Below are 22,310 nucleotides of genomic sequence, written 5' to 3'. Positions count from 1 at the left end.
TAGAAGCCCTGAAATTATTTGACATACATGGGACGGATGCTTGTAGAATAAATTTTTGTATACGAAAAGAGGAGTATAAAAATATTGTTACCAAAACAGCGTATATACTACAAAAATAAAAAGCGTGAACTTGAGCAGATGAAAAAATACAGACCTTAGTTTTTTTTGGAAACATTTTAAATTAAAATCATGTAAACATTCTAGAGATATTTCTTTCGATGATTTCCTCATATATTTCGACAATATGTGTAGTGAATGTTCAACAGTAGCAATGAAGAATCTGCAGCTTTTAATTTTTATTATGATTTAATGTGCTTAATGATGTATAACCAGAATTTGATAGAGAGATCAGCATTGACGAAATTGTGAATGCCGTACGATTTTTAAAACGCAGTAAATCATGTGGAAAAGACACTTTGGTTAAACGAATATTTTCCGGAAAGTATTGATATGCTATCAGCTCATACGTGTGACGTGTTTAACGAAATTTTTAATTCAGGTACTTTTTCAAATGCGTGGACAGAAGGAATAAATATACCAATTCATAAAAAAGGGTCAATAAATGACGACAATAAATATTGAGGCATTACTCTAGTAAGTTGTTTATCCAAAATATTTACAACAATATTAAATAAGCGTAATGAGAAAGTATGTGATGACTATAATATTATTTCGGACGCACAATTCGGATTTCAGAAATGGTGATCTACTATTGATGCGGCGTTTATTCTCATGTCTTTAATTCAACATTATTTTTATAAAAACAAGCGTTTGTATGTTATTTTCGTCGATATTATGAAATGCTTCGATTCTTTTTATAGAAACGGCATTTGGCTTACATTGTACAAATCAGGAATTTTCGGTAAAATTCTTAGAATTGAACGCGATATGTATAGTAAAATCGTGCGTAAAACATTGTTCCTCATATTCTGAGTTCTTTTCATATGTAGTAGGGCGTCGTCAAGGGGAGGAAACGTCACCTCTGTTATTTGTTCTATTTGTTGATGACCTAAACTTGTTCCTTCAACATGACATAGAATACAAATTGATGATATTTTGCTTATACTTCTACTTTTTGCCAATAACATGGCTATTGTTGGTAAATCACCGAGTGAAATTCAGACTCAATTGGATAATTTATATGAGTATAACAAAATTTTTGGGGTAACAAGTCAACACAGACCAAACAAAGATTATGTTTTTTTTCGTAAGAGAGGTGGAAAATGGACATATAACGACATACCAACGGAAACTGTAGATAACTTCAATTACCTTGGGCTGGTATTTAAATATACATTACAGGAAATTTTAATCTAAATCAAGAGCATCTAGCCGGAAAGGCCCTTAAAGCGATGAACCTTTTACTACACAAATGTAAAATTTATGACCTTAAACCAAAAGTTATATGTCAATTATTTGACGCATTCGTTGCCTCTATTTTAAGTTATTGGTCAGAGATATGCGGCTACACAAAAAGTTAAGAAATTGAAAGTATCCACTTTAGGTTTTGTAAGCGTTTACTGAGTGTCCCCACAACTACATGCACTGCCGCAGTCCACGGAGAACTGGGTAGATACCATCTGTTTATAAATCGCTACGTTCGCATTTTAAATTATTGGCTCAAGATTATTTCGACTGATAATATTATCTGAAAGCGTATATATTCCCAGACTGTAGCCAATGGTGACGAAGGTAACCGAAAGTGGGTACACAATGTAAGAAATATGCTTAACGAATACGGACTTACTTTCTTATTTGAAAATGCACAGTATTTAGATGTTAATTCATGTGTATGTACCTTTAAAAATAGGGTAATAGATAACTCTGAACAAGAATGGACTCGTTCCCTTGAACGTAGCTCTGTGCTCGATATGTATAGGCAGTTCAAAGCTACCTTAGAATATGAAATATTTTTAAATGCAGTCCCTAGAAGCCCAAGATATTATTTTTGTAGATTGAGAATGTCTGCTTATCCTTTACTTATCCAGACTGGTAGACACATTAATAAACATAGAAATGAAAGATATTGCTTGTACCGTTTAAATAACAACACATTTGATATAGGAGACGAATAACACTTTGTATGTATATGTCCTTGCTTTTAGATTAAGAAAAAAGTATATAAATAAGAAGTATCGTATACGACCATCAGAGTTTAAATATATACAGTTATTGAACAGTGTAAATAGAACTGAAGTTATCAAAGTATCTTCATTTATAAAAGAAGCATTATGTGTATGTTCTGCGTTTTATAACAACACTGTGTATTTTTCATCTCCACTGCCTATTGGCAGTCATTAAAGGAGCCTTTTCACAGATTTTGGCATGTATTGAAGCTTGTCATTAAATGCTTTGTATTGATAAATTTAAATATTGGACCTAAAAATCTCAAGTAAAAAACCCCAATAATACAATTATAAAAAAGTAACCCACAACAGGGCTCGAATAACTGACCTCTGGATGCCTGGCGTAAACGGTCTCCCACCTAGACCACTCGACCATCCGTACTCATTCTATAAGCGGATGTATTTTTTACCTATATAAGCAATCCTCGGAGTTTCCCAAATATAAGGGCAGCAACAGAACTTTACAAATTATTCAATCGTTTTGCGTTGCAACGCTTTATAATTTTCAAGTTTTCAAATCGTCAAAAGATTAATATAATGGATATTTTAGAGCGTGATAAATGATCAGTATTACTATTTCCTCACAACTATCATAACTAAAACGAAAATGTGCGAATCAGAAACATTTTTTTTAATTGTGTTAATTTACCATAACGTGAAAAGGCCCCATTAATATACCGACTCTAATTAACTATTGTTACATGGATAATACTTACTTCTTTCTTTCTGTTTATAAACTGTATGTTTATTAAATAACCATTGCTGTTATGTAATTCTCATACACCATTGTTTAAATGAAATGTTGTTAGTGTGTATAACGTTGTCACTTTGCACACTATTGATGTGTCACACAGGCTAGGAAAATACACGCATACCAAAACACAGGCCAGTCATTGTTAAATTTGTGAGACGGCAGACAAAAAAAGACATTACGAAACAAACGAAAGTACTTAAAGGCACGGGTATATTTATCAACAAAGATCTTACCAAAACAAATGCCGAGGTAATTGCGTCGCTGCGCTTGAAAGAGCCTACGCGTATAGACAAAGCATGGTCCTACGAAGGTAAAATGTTCGCTAGATACAGAGGCAGTTAACGACATAAGCAAATACAATTTGATCAGTACCAGACAAGGCTTAACAAACCGTGACCAATGAGAGATAATAACTCGTACTCCATTAACGTGTCATCGACCGATAGGAACCTTCTTCGCAGAAGTAACAACGATGGCGCTAGAACGAGATACAATTCTGTATTTCATAAACATTTGCCTAAACCTCTCTGTGTTTATTTAACCATAACTTATTGCAATAAACTTAAGTATATGAACGCAAAAAAGAATTTCCTATAGATTATAACCATTACCATTATAACCATTACATATATTTTTATCTTAGTGTAATATACTTTTTAAGCGTTTTCATTGGCTTATTTTCGTTCGATTTACCAATCGCATTTTTTGTTATTTTGCTGTAATGACGTTGCAACGTCAAATGACGTCATGAAATGAAAACAACATTCGGGATTAATCATTATGTTCGCGTAAATATTAATTTAATATGCTTATTTAAAAGCATGGGATAAAAAAGATCTGACACTCGTTGTCATATCATATCGTGATACTAACACAATTCCTGAACTCTTTTAATAAAATATGGTATGATATGACAACTCGTGCCAGATACTATATATACGCCGTGGTAAAATTATGCCGGACCTAAACGGCAACACTAATAAGTATTATAGTGTATATGTGCAGAAAGCGTCCTAGCAATATCTTTATGAGGTATATAATAATTACAAAACATTTTATTTACATATAAAGATTTTCGGCAACTGTTGTTTCCAGCTCGTTTCTATTCGTTTTTGAGAATGTGATAATTTGTATTTTTTTATATAATATATAAAATAGAAAATAATTACAAAACCTAAAACTTTCATATATAGATTGCTTGAAACTGTTGTTGCTATCTTGTTTTCTATTCGTTTTTGAGAATGTCATAATTTGTAAATTTATAAAATATAAAAAGTATATAGTATACTGTGTATCCGAAACAATTACTTTATCCGAAGGAAATATGGGAAAATATAAAGCACACGCACGGACGCACATACACATACAAGTACGCGCGCACGCGCTCAAAAACCCACACATATAACACGCATGCGAAAAAATACACACTCTCACACGCACAGTAAAACCAGCTAATTTGCACACACACAAACGCGCCCACACACACATGAAGGCACGCGCACATACACGTAAGCGCACACAGACGCACAAACGCGCCCACTCGCGTACACACGCGCTCACACACAAGCACACAAATTCACGCACATGCGCGCACACACACATTCACGCACACGCACGCACACGCATTTGTCCGCACCTGCATACTCCACGCGCACAACACGATTACGGTATTGGTGGATCGACTCATTTTTTTGAATATTGAAACCAAGATTAGTTCATTTATACTGCTACTCATTATTACGAGGTGTTTTTTAAAGGTGGAAAAGTATTTCGCTATTCAGGTTGTTTCTTTCAAAGAGTTATCATACATTGTACAGTTAAATGTATTACTATTGTTTTTTAAGATCACTACCTAAATTATACGATGTTGACAAAACAGTGTTTAGTCTCCATCACTCAACATATTATTTGTGTTTGTTCTTTTTGTACATATAACGTGTGTTTGTTCATTCTTTTAAATCAATGCATGTTTATTTAGAAAAGAATTTTTAATCTTGTTCTTAAAAACGAGTTAGATTATAGTAATTATAAATCGATGAAAAATAATATAAACTCAAGAAGTTTTATCCTAGAAGAAATATCCAAACGAAATTAAATAGACACTTATAGAGAAATGCATGGTAATATTTGAATATTTACATTGCGACGCACAAACCCATTGCAACAAGCGAGACTTGACTTCTGTTTAAATAACGTCAAATATGTTACTTTTTTTGAAATCTTCAAATATTAGAACAAGTACTAAATCTGATCAATCAATAATTGATATTTCGTTACATTTCCAAAATATTAAACATGGAAAGGGATTGTTGAAATTCAACAACACTTTTCTCTTTGATATTGACTATGTTCATTGTGTAAATACTAAAATTGAGGAGATTAAAATGCAATATTGTCTGCCGATTTGAAACACAGATAATCTCCATACACTTGAAGATAGCAAAATAAATTTTACTATAAATGACCAGCTTTTTCTAGAAACGTTATATATGGAAATTAGGGGGAAAACTATTTCGTATTCTAATTATAAAAATAAAGTTGTATCTTCAAGGGAATGTGAACTTGCAATAAACATTAAAAAATTAAAACAAAATCTCAATGAAAGCAACAAGTAGCGAATTGATCAATTAAACACTGAATTAAAGGAATTAAGTGACACAAAATTAAAAGGTCATATAATTCTATCCAGAAGACAGTTGATTGAAAACGAAGAAAAAACAACACACTATTTTTGTTCACGTGAACAAAGAAATAACACAAACAAAAACATACCTTTTATTGAAAAAGATGACGGGTCAACAATACATAAGCAGAAAGCCTTGCAGAATCTGAGTCTTTTTTTCAAAACGTTATAATAACAAGCTAAAATAACCAATTACTAGAATTCTACCTTTTTGGAAAACTTAGATGTCCCTAAACTTAATACCGTTCGATTCGATAGCATGCATGGAACCTTAAATTATGACGACCTAACTAATACGCTTAGGAAAATGAATAATGACAAAAGCCCAGGATCAGATGGCTTCACAACAAATATTTTCAAAGTGTTCTGGAGTAATATTGGAAATAATGTGTTGAGAAGCATTAACTTTGCATATTTGAATAATAGCTTTTCGGTAACACAAAAAACACGACATTATCATTTGTATCCCTTAGGATAACGAACCCTAACATTTTCTTAAAAATTTGAGACCTATTACTTTGTTCAATACAATCTATAAATTAGCATCTGGAACCATAGCAAATGGACTTAAAAAACATTTATCAAATCTCATTTCAAAAGATCAAACTGGTTTTGTTTCAGGACCATACATCGGGGAGAATACTAAATTACTTTATGATATAATAAATCATGCAGAAAATAACAAAATTCCTGGTATTATAATGTTGATTGATTTTTGAAAAAGCCTTTGACACGCTGTCTTTCAACTGCATTGAACAAACATTAAACTTTTTAAATGTTGGAACTAGCTTCAAACGTTGGATATCAATTTTCCTAAAAAATACGCAAACAATGGTCCAATTAAGTTTTATCCGACAGCTTCCCAATAGGCCGGGGCTGTAGACAATGTGATTTCACCCTGTATTTTTATATTACTTGCAGAATTACTAGCAATTAAAATCAAACAATGTTCTGATATAAAACGCGTTACTATAAACGGTATAGATTATACATTTCGCAATTTGCAGACGATACGTCTTTATTACTGGATGGTTCTGATACCTCCTTGCACTGTGCATTGAATATGCTCCATGACTTTTCCTTATTCTCTGGACTAAAAGTAAATTTTGTTAAAACTAATGTTTTATGGATAGGAGCCCTAAAGTATAGCTCGAACTCTATTAAAACTAAATACAAATTAACATGGGTAAAGTTTTACGGAAAATTGATAAAGTGATCAAACTTATAAATCAATAGAACAAATACTATATACACCTATAGGTAGAATAACTGTTATAAATAATTTAATACTTCCATGATGTACTCACTGTTTATATGCCATACCAGACCCTTTAATCCTTGATAGAATTAATAAACTCATGTTTGATTATGTGTGGGATGGCAAACCATATATAAAGAAAAGCTCCACTCTAGTACAAAAGTATGAAAATGGTGGATTAAATATGGTTGACATATATGCTTATTCTTAACAAATAAAACTCGCATTGATAAACAAGCCGTATTCGTGTTGTGAAAGTGTTGTCATTTTTATTAATTCGCTTTTTAACATAGGAAAACATTATGCTACTGTTGTAAAAAATTGTATAAAAATGATTTCTGGTTTGATGTGTTTACATGTTACGAACAGTTTATTGACTTGTTAGAGACTTAAGATGTTAACAGTGTCTTAAATATGCATTTGTCTTAAAACTATAACTTTATCTTCGGTAATAAACTCTTTTTATAAAAGCAAGATATTACAGAGGAATAAGATCTTTTCGTTACATAGTTATTGATTCAAACTCATTTTTAAGCAAAACATATTAATTATGAAGGTCTTATTCATTCAGTGAAGACATTTGTTAGATCCTAAAATATAGAAATTAACAGCAGAGTCCTGAGTGTTCAAATGCCTTCGCTGTCATCCTTTGATAATTTTTCTATCAATTATAAAAGTGTATCTAGAGACTATATCCATATATGAATGTTATGTTAAAGGGGCCGTCCAACAGATTTTGGCATGTATTAAAGCTTGTCATTAACTGCTATAAATGATTTATATTGATAAATTTAAACATTTGAACTAAAAATCTCCAGCAAAAAATAATAATACAATTTAAAAAAAGAAGAAAAAACGTTAATCTTCACAGGGCTCGAGTCGAGACCTCTAGAGTCATGGAAGCTTGGAGTAAAATGTCTCCCGACTTTACCACTCGATCATCCACGCTCACGTCAAATGCGGAGGTATTTTTAAGCTATATAAGCAATCCTCGTAGTTTTTCCAAAATATCGATTCGCGTCGAACGCCTCTATAATGTGTTGGACAGTCCCTTTAACAAGAATGAAGAACCTATTTGCATTGAAAAATGGCAAGTACTTAATAAAGAGGAAAACACATGAAAACATATTTTTTAAATCATGTGTACAAAACGAGAGATACTTACTCACAGTGGTTCAAGTATAAGTTATTCACCAAATATTATGAACTATTTTTTATTGTATAAAATGAATTTAATTAACAATAGAAATTGTACTTTTTGTAATAATTCCATCTTTTTTGGAATGTGACAAAGTAAAAATACTTATCAATTATCTAAAGACAGACTAAGTGCACATATTAAATATACCTGATTCAATGAATTGTAAAGCAATTATTCTTGGAAGTTCTGGATTTGAAAATGATAAAAGAACATATTAATTATTAAAAAAAATATATATGTTTGCTTGTTGAAGAAAGAAAACTTTGCCAAATTATATTGGATTACTTGAAAGTTTATCGAGGACATACTCCATATTTAACAATATTAAAGTTGCTGAAACGAAAAAAGAACGGTAGTCAGTAATTAAATAACTTGTTAGCATTCAAAACTAATGATTTTATACTTAAAATATATATATGTCAAATGTAAAGATGAGTACATCGAAATTGTTTTGCTTCTTTTTCTACTTTTTTCCTGTGTTCAACTTTGTTTTCTTTGTTTTTTTCTCCCATTTCTCTTATTTTTGTAAAAAGAATGAATATGAGGCACACACAACTATAGCTACCCATGGTACCTTTGTTCATGACATGCTATATACAATCTTGATATATATTGGTACTTAAATGATATCATTATCAATAGAATGCATGCATGTATGTTTATATGAATTTCTGAAAAAAAAACTACAAACAAATAAAGGAACTATGACAAAGATTCTCTTTTTAATTTCGTAAATGCTTCTATCAAAAACACTTACATTTGGGATAGTTCAAATAAATAGTATTGACAATTAAAACGTTAAATTAAACCGTTTTGCGTTCTTCAAATTTCGAACCTGGGTTAAAAAAAGCAAACGCACTACCACTGCAATACTAATTTTGATGTATGCGCGTATTATAATTATTATTTTTTTCCAAATTATTTATGAAAAACGTAACACGCAGAAAAAAACTTTTTGGCGTTACCCATATATCGAGCGTTTTCATTTTTTTTTAAATCGGGGAATATACATGCATTAGAACAATTTATTTTAAATTCTCAGTTCCAACTTTTATCATGCTATTATAGTATGGTTATTCTTTTTTAAACTTAGATAGTTAAGACAGTTCATATATAACACGCATTTTGAAAACATGTTCGTAGTATATAACAAACTATTCATTTACTACAATTAAGATTTTGATAAATTGCGAACAAATAATGTATAAAGAAAGAAAGAAAGTAAGTGATTATGTCATTATTAAATGGTTATTTCAGGTTGTTTACGTTTGCTCCTTAAAAACGGACCTTGCAATAAATCACTAGGGCATGTTATACACATATATTCTCAAACGAAGAGACCACCAATTGGTTCAAGGCTTGCATTGCGCTTAACATCACAAAGGAAGGATTATCAAGTTTTGTAGACCGCGAAATACAGAAGGCACATACAGCAATTGGCAAAGGCCGTGGTACTTGCTCGATGGAGACCTTAATAAAACAAAAGCAAAGATGTCCTAGCGGTTTTTGCAATCAAGTTCAAAACAAAATCATAGCACAACATCGATTTGGTCGTCCGTCATGGAAAAAAACCAAAGTGCAACATTGGGAAACCGATAACTGGGAAATCGCAAAATGCTTTTGTCCTCCGGATGGTTATCTGAATGCCACATCAGTTCAGAACACTGATTTTAACGGTGTGATTAGCATCATGTTGAACTGTATCCATTTTGACACATGCATGTCATTCGATATTTTACCCAAGGCTCCGACACCGCCCTGCATCTTAACACAAGTATGTTAATTGCATTAATTAGACATCTCTTACAAATCGTTCGAATTGTAAAGTATTTAACCGACTTTCTATGTGTTCCAGGGTGTAAATAATATACCTAGCATATGACACAATGTCAGGATTGTCATGCAGTGCGATACATTATTACGACGATTTTTCATTGTTAAAAACTCTAATTTAAACTAAACTTGCTAACACTAATTTGGATAATGAAAATATATCGGTAATAAGATAATATGAAAATCTTGGGTAACATAATTTAAGTCGTTAACTATAACAAGGTTATAATCCGATCACAAGTTATCTTCATAGAATTCGTGTTTTAAATAACGTAATAAGCATGTTCATCACAGATTTTCGACAAGATTTGTTTTAGTATGCACATTTTATTAAGCAATTCTGTTTGCTGGCCCGTCATATTGGTAGAAATGTTCGGCACACGTCGGATTGCAAGGTTACTGACATTGTTCTCAAAGATTATTTCCTAACGCTGACAACTCTGCTGACGGATTCAACATTCCTTGCACAGGACAGATCTGCATCCCAGGCAGTCATCAAACTGTTGCAGGTAAAACCCGTTAGATGTCCGTAATTTCCTTGGGGTAAAGGATTCGCCTATATCTCGATGTGATGATTAATGTTCATATGCCCTTGTATCATTGTATTATAGCAAGATGAATGGTGTTGTCTTTAATACCAGATTTTGTCAATCTCTAATTATTATTTTATGGCCGTTGTGTTAACTCCGATGTTAGCTGGTGTGAATATCGCCGTGGCGTAGTAGATATGGTGTTCGCAATCCAAGCAATTGTTTGGTCAATTCTGTATGTGAGAAGAAGATATATTGCGGAATTGTCTACTTGAAAACCTTTTCAATGGATGAATATATTTAATTTGTTGAATGTTTTTTCATTATTTGTCGACGGTTGAGCGTTTGATACAATGTCCCTAAGAGATAACGTATATCGAGAGCGTATGTTCATATGCATGGTTTCGGACGATGGGCATTTGTAAAGGTGAAACTATACACAACTCTACGCATCATTTACATTTAAACTTTTATCTATGAAATCATTATTTTAATTCAAAAGCTTAGATTTTGACAGAAAACGTTTAAGTAAATACAGTACATGAATTTGATATTTACTGCGATTATGCGAAATAATTTGTTTGTAGTTTATTACGTTATTCTGATTAGATTAACGGGAGAGAGTATTAAACATTTGGTTTTAATTGTAAATACAAATATTAAGCGAAGTTGCTTTACGATACACGCATAAGTGTTTGGTATTTTGGACAGTATATATGTTTAATCGCTTAAAATGCTTATGTTCAAACTTACTTTACCATCCTTATACTGCGCTCATAATGAAATGCAACCATCGCCATTATCTTATAATTTAGAGAGTTTGCCGATGTACATGCCGCTTTTTATGTAGTCTTTTTTGTGATAGAACTTAAGTTATTATAAAGTATTAAATAGATTAGATAAGTGATATCTAATTCTTTAGGCAATACGTCCTTGGTACACAACAGACATGAAACAAACATATGATTAAAAATTTGTAATGTTTCACAAGCCTTATTTAAATGCTAAATAATATAATTATCGGTTCATAGTCTGATGTGAAAAACACATTTCTAAACTAAATGTTCATATTGATCATTGCATTATACCACAGTTATATTTCACACACAATTGCCGCTAATACCACGTGTTGCATCGACTTTTCTATTCTACAAAAGCGAAAATACTTTTATCGTATTACAGTTACAGACCGACCGGCTGACCATTACCCAAGCAGAGTGTGGTGCCCTTCTGCAAGATGCCCAAACTGCTCTGGAACAATCACAACAGATTGCTGTTGAAGCGGGGAAAAACATATCACAAGAATTAACAAGAGCTATTATCCAAATAACAGACGCATTGACAAACAACCTACTGACCATCGACGAACGCACTCAGCGCGGAATAGCCAGAATTGCAAGTGCCGAACATGATGCAATCAATCGCATTGCTAAAGTCAGTGTGAGCAGCGAGAATGAAAACTTCGAAAGTCAAATTAAAGGTAACGAATTAAGAACTTAACAGTATCTAACGATAAAGAATATAGACTAATAGTAACAAACAATGTAATTATCAAATAGAAAACTCATTTTCTTTGTGCAAAGCGAAAATGATCTAAAGATGGTATAACTGGGTTAATGATCGTATCTCGGAGAATCAGGAAATGTTCCTTGCGTTCAAAGGACATTTTCACCTAATGTTAATTCTCTTTGAACATATTTCATTGGCCAGATAACACATAAACGTGTTATCAATTAAAAAAATAATGGTAAGGCCTTAAAGGGACCTTTTCACATATTTTATACTGAAGTGTTTCATTCGACGTTTTAAATTGATAAATGTAAACTCAATAGCTCCAGTACAAAGTCACGAATGAAATTAAAGAAAGAAAAAAGTGATCATCTACTAGGCTCGAACCACTGACCATTGGAGTAAAAGTCTATAAATGATCTTTTCAAATACACCCATATTACCTGTGATGATATGCAGTTTTTATGTATATTTTAACGGGAAAGTTATTTTTAATAAAGAGAATCTGAGGTCCTTTCTCAAAACGCCCTGTAATAAAAAATAACAATTTTAAATTATAAATACAATGTTTAATTTGAATTATAAATACGGAAAATTCTCGAATCCTAATGAAGACCGTCAAAAGATATTATTTTATAACATATATGAAGTATTTATATTGCAAAATAATGCTAAAATGCGTATATAACTTGCTAAAACCAAAGTTTGACTGTAGGTTTGCAACATTATTTCAGAATTTCGACAACAACTGATAAAACACTACGAAACCAAAATCATCTGTGTTCCGTTGTCACCATTGGTTTCCAGAAATGATCGTAATATCCGGGATTTTTACATTCCACCTAAAGTCATTGGTGTTTCAAAAGACGATATTAAAGTGGACAGTTACAGAGATATGTTTTACACACATGACACGCTATATCGACGATTATATTTGCAAGGGGAGCCTGGAGTTGGAAAGGCTACATTTGCTTTTATTTTGTGTTATTGTAACATATTTTACTAATATATTAGAATGTAACACATATTAAAATCGTATAATTTCGCTTTGAAGAACAAATTGTTGATATAATATTAACAGACGAATACCGTGAAAAGGCTTACACAATCCTTCCGCATATAATGAAGCATATGATATGCCTTGTGGTTTGGATGGGTTGGATGAATGGGCAGACCCCAAGGGTGTACTAGCAGTACTCTTGATGGCGAGCATTCACGGTCAGTGTACTACATTAATAACTACACGGCCCTGGAAAATGACAGATGAGCAAATCAAAGCTTCGCAAATCGACCTTATATTAGAAGTTGAAGGAATAAGTGATCCTTTCATGTTGTGTGATATGATTATAGAGAATGAAGACGTGGATAAAAAAACAAGCTGAGTTCAGACACATGTATGAAAAGGACACATTTGGTATGAGATCCCCAATACTTCCTGAAGATTTATTGAGGTTTCCCATGATGTTCGTTCTTATTGTTTGTGCATGGTTTGAAGGAATCTATTTAGAAGGCTCATTGGCAGGAATGTTCAGTTTAATGCTCGACTGTCTTTTGAATAAAGTGAACAGTAAACAAAGCTCTGGAAATCCATTGGACTTTTATTGCTTTAGAAAGACAAAATATGTACAACAAAACACCGACGTTTTAGAAGCACTTTCAAGAGCTGCATTCTATATATTATTTTCTGACAGGCAGTGTTCTGTTGTGTTTAGCAGCGAACAGTTATTGCAATATTTATCTCCCGGACAAAAATCGCGGCAGGTGTTTTGTCTGAACGTAAAAGACCTTCGTTGATTGTACGAGAAAGTGAACTGTCGTTTGTTCACAAGAATTTCTGTCAGCAATTTATATTGCAATCCATCCAAGTGCAATAAATGACGTCATTTCATCATACTATGAGAAATATCCTAATGCTCTTTGTGACGTGAGTTCAGTTTTCAAATCTCTGTGTGGCCTTAATATGGACGCGGCATATTAACTTGCTTTTTTGATGAATGAACGCTACACTTATGATCCTTTAGACCAGGAATTCAGAGATCTCATCTTAGCAGGTTTCAAAGAGGCAAAGTCAAACAAACAGAGTACAAACGATTTATGTTTGAACATTACTGACTTTAACTTTTATTGTGGTAAATTCCTTATTATGCCAAAAACAGATGTCGACGATTTAACGTTCCTTCTGTTAAAAAACTAATCAAATATTCGGTCGGTAGAGTTCTCTGATTATCGTTCCTATGAGCTCACGATTGCAGATTTGAACGACATCGTGTTGTCATCTGCGCGCTTTCTTGAGAATCTACATATAAATGGCAGATTTCTTCTTCCCATAAAGTACAGGGCTCCTCTGTAGCATCGACGCACTGTGACTGTCCAAGGTCGTTGTGAGGTAACAAAAACAAAGTGAGAGATGAAACCAAATAGGCGATCACTTGGCTTGTGCTGCTTGTCGTTCTGTAGTCTTCCTACACGAATCTGGCAGCTCTGCGCTGTACTGCTTCTAGCTAGAATATGTGTCCCGCTGGTTATGGGTTCCATGCTGTAGATGCGTATTCAAGGATTGGGCGCACTGGGGCCTTGTAGAATTGGTTCTTCACATCAGTCGGGCAATTGTTGATATTTCGTCTCAGGAAGGCAAGGGAGTTGTTTGCCTTTTGAGACCTCATCAACATGACTGTTCCAGATCAGTTTTGCGCGAAATGTGACCCATAGGTACTTCCTAATTGTGACATTGGCGAGTTAATTGCCGAAGCTCGTAGGTCCTCTTGATTGGATGACGTTTTTTGGTAAAATGGATTTAGATGGATTGAATTGCATCTGCCAGTTTCTCACCCACTGTTCCAGTTTTTTTTGTTTCAGATTCCCTTTCAGGATGTCTGCATCTACAGTTTTTCTGATCTTCAAAGAGACGTGTGGTAGAGATACTCTTCATGGAATGTCATTTATATACCGTAGAAAGAGTATGGGACCGAGGACAGAGCCATATGGACGACTGATTGTTACAGGGGCAGAAGATATTTAATGCTTCAAAAATCAAAAGCAATATCCATAATATATATTGTTTGCATCGTACGTTGTCAAATTAATAAAATAATATCATGAAATGGCAACTGCGTAATTATGCATTCATTAATTTTGTAGTTTTGTTCAGACTGAAGCGCAATACGCATCGTTATTTTATTAATTTAGTGTTTAAGTAAGCTTACCATGTTTGTATTGTAAAGGAGTGTATTATGGTCACCATTCTTGCTTGTGTTGTATAATGTTTTTGGAAATATTTGAGGTCGTACGAATTGCCATTTTTACAGAATACTTCTTATTAAAAAGTGCATTACTTCATGTGTACTCTAACATTTTTGGCACTTCCTTATTGACATGTTTTCCCGAATAATATGCTCGGTCTTTAATTAAACATTTTTCATGATGAATACACACATTCATCGGAATACTGTTTATTGCATAATTAATACTTAACACTATTAAAATAGGTATAAGTCAATAACATGATAAAGTCGGTATTTTACTTTTGCAAATGAGATCAATTGCATGAGAGAAGTATCTTTTCACCAATGTGTAAGTTGTGAAATAAAATATTTGTTTAAAAATCTCATTATTTTAAAATAAATGCATGAAATCGTCATCCTGTTATTTCAGTTACGGAGATGATAGATATTAACATAATTGTTTCCTTGATTCCGATGCATTACTTTTTACTTTTAAATGTTAATGCCAGTCATAAACACGTAATCATATCATTGTTGTTTTTAAATTCCATAAACTTTACATCCGAATCAATCAGTTCGAAACTACCTCTTTGTTAAAACATTAAAGAAATTTACGAAAAATCAAGCCGTATTTTATACAGCGCGTGACCTTGACCGGGATTTGAGCAGTGTGAACAAAGTTTAACTCACCCTTGACAACCATGGTTATACGAAAGTAAACAATATTTAAGATTTATACACGTATATAATTATTAAAACACATAAATATAAAATAGTATTGCGAATTTTTAATTTAACAGTTTTAAAGGAAGCCAATACAGTGTTAGTAGTATTTTAACCGTAAAAATAATGTATACACATGTCACATGCGCCAAATTTATTTAATGAAGAGATGCTATGCATTATTCAGATGCTTGTATTATTCAATCATAAAAACATAATCGGATGTTGATTGAAGAATGACGGCCTTGATGGTGCAAATGGGTGAATTCGATAACACTAATTTTCTAAGGATGTGCAACATATTTCCTCCTCTAAAAACGATTCCTTATATCGAATAAACAATTTTATTTTTTTTACAATATACATGTTATTCTAATTGTGGAGTCATGATTTATGTTAATAAAAATTTTGGACATTTTTATTTCGTTTATTGAGTTTTATATGATATCTCAATCTCTAATGAAGTTCACAAAACGCTTAACTTAGGTATTTTTGAAAGATCATTTGACATCATACAGTATCCAAATGTTTGATGGAAAACAGTAATGAATCACCTTTTGCATCCTTGAGTAAGACGAATATTTGTAATTATAGATACTATGGATAGATATCAATATCTTTACATCTAAAATTTTATATAGCTGTATCATTAGAATGAGATAGCGAGACCTTTATTTAATAGATAAAAATAATCTTTTACTTTAAACATCAATGGTCTAAATTGTGCTGATATAGAGTATTACAGATTACTATATTATAAAACCACATTTTTGTCGCTTATGAACAGTAGCATATTTACGACAAAGATACATTCACAATCGATACAAATGCATTAAATATGTAAGAAAGCCTGTATGATGTATAACATTATATATATATATATATATATATATATATATATATATATATATATATATATATATATATATATATCAATTACAACTGTTATAGCAGGAGCGAAAACTTATTTTTGTAAGTTTACAGCAATGCCGAATCAAAACATTGTGTTGAAACAGAAAAACGAGGCACATCAAAATAGCATATAATAGATTTTGAAACATTATTTGAGGGCTGTTCACACAACGATACAAACTTAAACGCACATCACAAACACTAACACATAAACTCTCGAACAGAATTTTGTCGCTTATGAACAGTTGCATATTTACGACAAAGATACATTCACAATCGAAACAAATGCATTAAATATGTAAGAATGCCTGTATGATGTATAACATATATATATATATATATATATATATATATATATATATATATATATATATATAAATATATAAATTACAACTGTTAAAGCAGGAGCGAGAACTTATTTTTGTAAGTTTACAGCAATGCCGAATCAAAACATTGTGTTGAAACAGAAAAACGAGGCACATCAAAATAGCATATAATACATTTTGAAACATTATTTGAGGGCTGTTCACACAACGATACAAACTTAAACGCACATCACAAACACTAACACATAAACTCTCGAACAGAATTAAATGCACCAGACCATTAAAATGCAAATTAAATGAACGATTAAAAGATTGGTGCATGCAACAGCATCATCGTAAACGAAGCCTTGGTGATAGTTTTCGTTGTTGTAGGGATGAGGCGCACCTTTCAGGATTGGGTCAAGGACTGGGTAGACGGTTGGGTCAAGGACTGCGTAGACGGTAAAGTACCCAGATACCCTGTCGTTGACACCTAGCCAGTCATCCCAATTGATGTCGCAAAACGTTGACATGCAATATGTGTACGTAGATCTTTCTGTATAAACATACAGAGCCGGTGTATCTGTAAATAACAAAGAAAAGGAATGACCATTTAGTATAATCATCAAAAACGAAAGGTTATCATTTGAAAACGTACTTTTCAATATTAACACATTTATTTCAAATTCATTGCATATAATTTGCGAACGTTACACAAAATTATGTTGTTAGATGAACTATTTGAAGGGACAAAATTTCATTCAGCTACTTTTTTAAAGTAAAAACACAATTCAACACAATGAAACATATTGTTAAAATATTGCAGATATAATTCAAATAATGTAACAATATCGAAAGCAACAGCGTTGTTCGAAATTAATAAATTTATTAAAAGTAATTGATGTAATTATTTAAACAAATCGTTATTTTTAAGTGTAACTTTCTGATATTTTAAATAACCTACCGGTATCGATTGCAATATCTGGCTGAATCCCTTGTCCGTTAAAAAATACAATTATCGCACTGAATCGAACGCCAGTGTGCATAAGAGCGGTCCTGACCTTTGTCGCAATATCTTCAGCGTCATCTTTGCCAGGAATAACGCTATCCACGAGCTTCTCCAAGTCACTTTTAGCGAAATAAGGGTGTGACTTTCTGCTTCCACCATACGTAATGATCTTAATCGTTGCATCGCCCTGTGTTATGAAAACATTATCCGAGTCAATTATATAGTGTCGAAACGGCTTTGGTATCTGTTTTGGGATCTGAAACACGTCATTCCAGTCCCACTGGTACCTCTTCCTGTTATCGTTTTGGAGCCGCGACGCACTAACGGACGACACCAGGTCTTCCAATACAAGAGAACGCTGACGCAACAAGCACGCATCGTGCTGCGATAAGAAATGTGACAGCACTCTATTTATCTCATGTTCCCAAAAGAGCGTTTCTTGTTCAAGTGTAAAATTATCCAATATTCTCATCAATGACATTTCAACGAGTATACCGTTTGATAGCAAGTCCATGGTTTCCGCTTGCATGACATCAATCCCAGATGCATTGCAACGCGAGGCCTCGGTGGCCATCGCAAGTAAACTTTTACTGTTGCCAGGTACAACGTCAATCAAATGGGATGCCAGGAATCGCACCCGCGAAATAGCCTTGTCGGTCCTTTTTATGAACAGATTGCGATATTTCAAACGTTCTGATGTACTGGCTGTAAGGCATCGTTTCAAATCAAGAAGAGAACTTTGGATTTCCAAACGCGTTTCTTCAATCTTATTCCATTGTGAGTGAATTACTAATTTTTGATACAGCATTTCATTCGTCGAACTTATTTTGGTAGACAGTTTGTTAATGCTATCATAAACATCGTTTCTTTCGTTCAAGCCGTTAATGATATTCAAAAAGGACGACGAAAGTTCTACTATACCAGAAATTAATGAGACAGGAATAATAAGGCTGTCCGCCATTTTAACAGCACACCCAGTAATAAAACATAATCCAAGCAGAATATAAATTTTCATGATTAATTATGCAACACTTCTTAATTTCAAAATAAAACATCGATAAGAACAAACACCCTGTCTAGTATAGAATGCGAATGGGTATCTTATCACACATTCGTATATTCGCACAGTGCCCTTTGGATTGATAAAAGTGTTCGTTTACCGTGATGATGAGATTACACGAAATCAAGGTGCGAGCGGTTTCAATTAGATAAACTTATATTATAGTTATATTGGAACGCGACCTTGAAAAGTTTCTATGACTTTATTACCGAGTATCGATGTATATATCTAACTACTAACATAATGCAAAAATATAAACATTTATACATACAGATTTAAATATGTCACTCGGTCGGTCGAATATTATAATTTTTAACCATTATATGCATGATTATATATTTAAATATGAGTTTGATCGTTCGTTAGTGTTTATCTAAAGTTCAATTTGGCCGTGCTCTATGTAAAGGGGATTTAATGCTTGTGCGTAAAGTGTCGTCCCCGTTTAACCTGTGCAGCCCGCACAGACTAATCAGGGACGATACTTTCCGCTTTTATGGTATTTTCCGTGTACAGAAAGTATCTTCTAAGCAAAATTCCAGTTTAGACGGAAAGTGTGAGCATTTCATTACTTATTGTTTGAGTGATTTATCGCGTTATATTTACTTTGCTGATATTGCAACATCAAGTGACGTCACGCCATGTAAACTTTATTTCGGTTATCATCATCATCATTCCATTGTCCGGCCTGGGCGTTGGAGGAAAATGAGTTTCGACGGTATAGAAATGTGTCTCCATTCTTACCTGTTGGATGCTTCTGAGCGTATTTTATCCATTGTAAGGGATGTCAACTCGTTCACATTGTCCACCCAGCCTTTCTTCTGACGGCCTCAACGGTGAGCTGCTTCTGCGCTGGTTAACAGTCTTGCACAGAGAGTCGTGCCTTATGACGATTTCAAACCAAACCAGCTTTCTTCGTTTGACGGGCATCTGTAGGATCTTTTGTAGGCCAACAAGTATTGCAATATTGATCCGTACTCATTTGCTTTGTGCTCCGTGTATGAGATGCAGATCCGTCTTCGGAGACATTTGTGTTTAGATGCCTGTATCCTGCGTTCTGTGTACGTGCGAAGCCTTCGGGTCTCGCAACCGTAAAGTAGCATAGAGACTACGAGGTTCTTGTAGAACTTACACTTGGCTGAGGAGCGGATTGAACTTCTACCTGCTCAGTCAGTCAATCGCTTCGGTCGCAATTGCAATACTTATTCGGACCTCAGCGTAATAGTTACTATCATTGGACAGGGTTACTCCCAGGCAATTGAGCTGGTCACTTCTTCCAACTTCTCAAAGTTCATGGTGATGTCTGCACGGGTGTTAGTCGTGCGGTTCACCATGACCTTCGACTTTTCCGTGCTGACCTCCATCCCGTATGCCCCTGCTCTTTGTTGGTAAGATATTGACGTTCACTGCTGTTGCCACACATGAGGTCAATGTGATCAGCGAATTTCAAGTTGGAGATGGGTCTTCCGCAGATGAAGAAGTGTGGTGTTCATGGAGAGTCTCCCGTATTATATTCTAAAGGGAAAGGCTAACCACGGCAGAAAAGAGCAGACATCCGTAACGGACCGCCACTGATGTCTTAAAAAGTGCTCCAGCAGTCCATTTAGAAGTACTGCGCTGCTGGCGTTTCCGTAGTGTTCTTGATTGACCTGCATCAGCCCTTCGCCAATGTTGAATCCTCTCATGGCATGCCATTGGCAACCATGACACACACGGTAAAAGCCTTATTAAAGTTGAAGTTGTGGAAGAGCTCACGAAGGTGTTTCGCAATAATGACTCTGCAGTTGAAGATCTGTTTCACTGTTCAACGACCCGCTCCGCATCAAGCCTGAACGTCGGCCAGCAGTTCCTCTGCCTTACTTATCAATCAATTTAGGATGATGTATAGCACGCATTAGATGATGGGATCACTGGTGAAGCTGATGGTGTTGTTATTCATGCACAACTTGAGTATTCTCTTTTTTGGTAGGGGGACTAACTGACTGAGTCCACTCCACTCCATGGGCCACTTCTTCTCCTCATAAAGGCGTCAATGCTGCAGTCGTTGCATCCCATATGCGCTTTATTTGCTCGTAGGATGTTTTCCATTACCCGAGATAATTATGCCTTTAGACTGCGCAGCTCGTCCTCCACCTCTGCCTTAAGTATCGACGCAGGTTCGTCGTCCGCTTTTGGTCTAGGATCGTTCCGAAGGAGACTTTATCCTGTTTGAAGCGAGAAGTTGGTGAGGTCAATGCAGAATTCAGTTTAAACGTTAAGGTATGCGGCATTCTCTTTCAGGAAAAAATGCAAGTTAGCATCTTTTATTACACTGGTCTTTTGCTGACGTGTCGAGAGGGTTTTGATACTGCTACGCGTGGTCATCTCTTTTTTGATGTTGATACATTGCTCCCCAATCCACTCCTGCGTTGCCTCTTTCATCTTCTTACACACCTCCTATTTCGACATCTTGTAAATTGCCATAGAATCAAGGTTGGTGTACTTCTCATGCTTCGGGTATATCGTGTAGTTATTGTTAATATAAATATTAGCTGATTTAAAAGCACGTGATAAACAATATCTGGCTATCGTTGTCAGTTCATACTACGATTTATTTAACTCGTCCAGACTCGCTTTTGTTCAAAATGACTGAGCAGGTTTAATAAAATATTGTATGAAATGTCAATTCATGTAGATCCTTAATTAATAGCATGTATGAAGTGCGCGCCCGTTGCATATGTGATTTGATATGACATAACTATAGATAAAATGCGTATCAAACAGCGAGTGTTTTTTATCATTCTAGTGTTATTTTTGTATTGTGTAAATTTGTTTAACTGGAATTTTTGCAAATATTGTAAGGATAAAGATGATGCTATGTGTCTTATTTCTCAACCATGATCACTAGTCATTGCACAGGATCACGTTTTATAGTACGAATAATTCAACGTCAACACGTACTAATCGGGATCTGTAGTGAACAATTTAATTATCATCAATGATTAGGTACACATCGAAGAATTTATAACGTCAGCACACGCCATTAAATTAACATTCTAAACATCGTTTAAACAAATGTTTTCGTAAAATAAACTTTTTGTATTGAATTGTTCATAAATACATACCGGTACAAACGAACTACACGAAAGTATAGTTGCACTGTCAAACTGGCATTAGTAAGTTTTTCTTCATATTCTTTTAAATAAAGTA

The 22,310-nt window shown here is 33.9% G+C and overlaps 1 protein-coding gene across 1 annotated transcript; it reads right to left on the bottom strand.

Moving 5' to 3' along the window:
- Positions 1-15,840: 15,840 nt before the first annotated feature.
- On the bottom strand, positions 15,841-19,192 carry LOC127842431 (uncharacterized). The gene is made up of 2 exons (XM_052371928.1): positions 18,020-19,192; positions 15,841-17,638 (listed from the first exon to the last, which is right to left on the bottom strand). Exons 1-2 carry the CDS (start codon positions 19,077-19,079, stop codon positions 17,340-17,342), a joined length of 1,359 nt encoding a protein of 452 aa, XP_052227888.1. The 5' UTR covers positions 19,080-19,192; the 3' UTR covers positions 15,841-17,339.
- Positions 19,193-22,310: the final 3,118 nt, after the last annotated feature.

Source organism: Dreissena polymorpha, chromosome 8, assembly GCF_020536995.1.
Source record: "Dreissena polymorpha isolate Duluth1 chromosome 8, UMN_Dpol_1.0, whole genome shotgun sequence".
Classification (NCBI taxonomy): domain Eukaryota; kingdom Metazoa; phylum Mollusca; class Bivalvia; order Myida; family Dreissenidae; genus Dreissena; species Dreissena polymorpha.
Note: the sequence above shows the minus strand (reverse complement) of the source record. Positions and strands in the feature narration are given on the sequence as shown.

Coding starts and splice junctions, on each gene's coding strand:
- LOC127842431 (XM_052371928.1), bottom strand. CDS start 19,079: ATGAAAATTTATATTCTGCTTGGATTATGTTTTATTACTGGGTGTGCT. Junction 17,639..18,019: donor AGATATTGCAATCGATACCG/GTAGGTTATTTA, acceptor TGTTATTTACAG/ATACACCGGCTCTGTATGTT.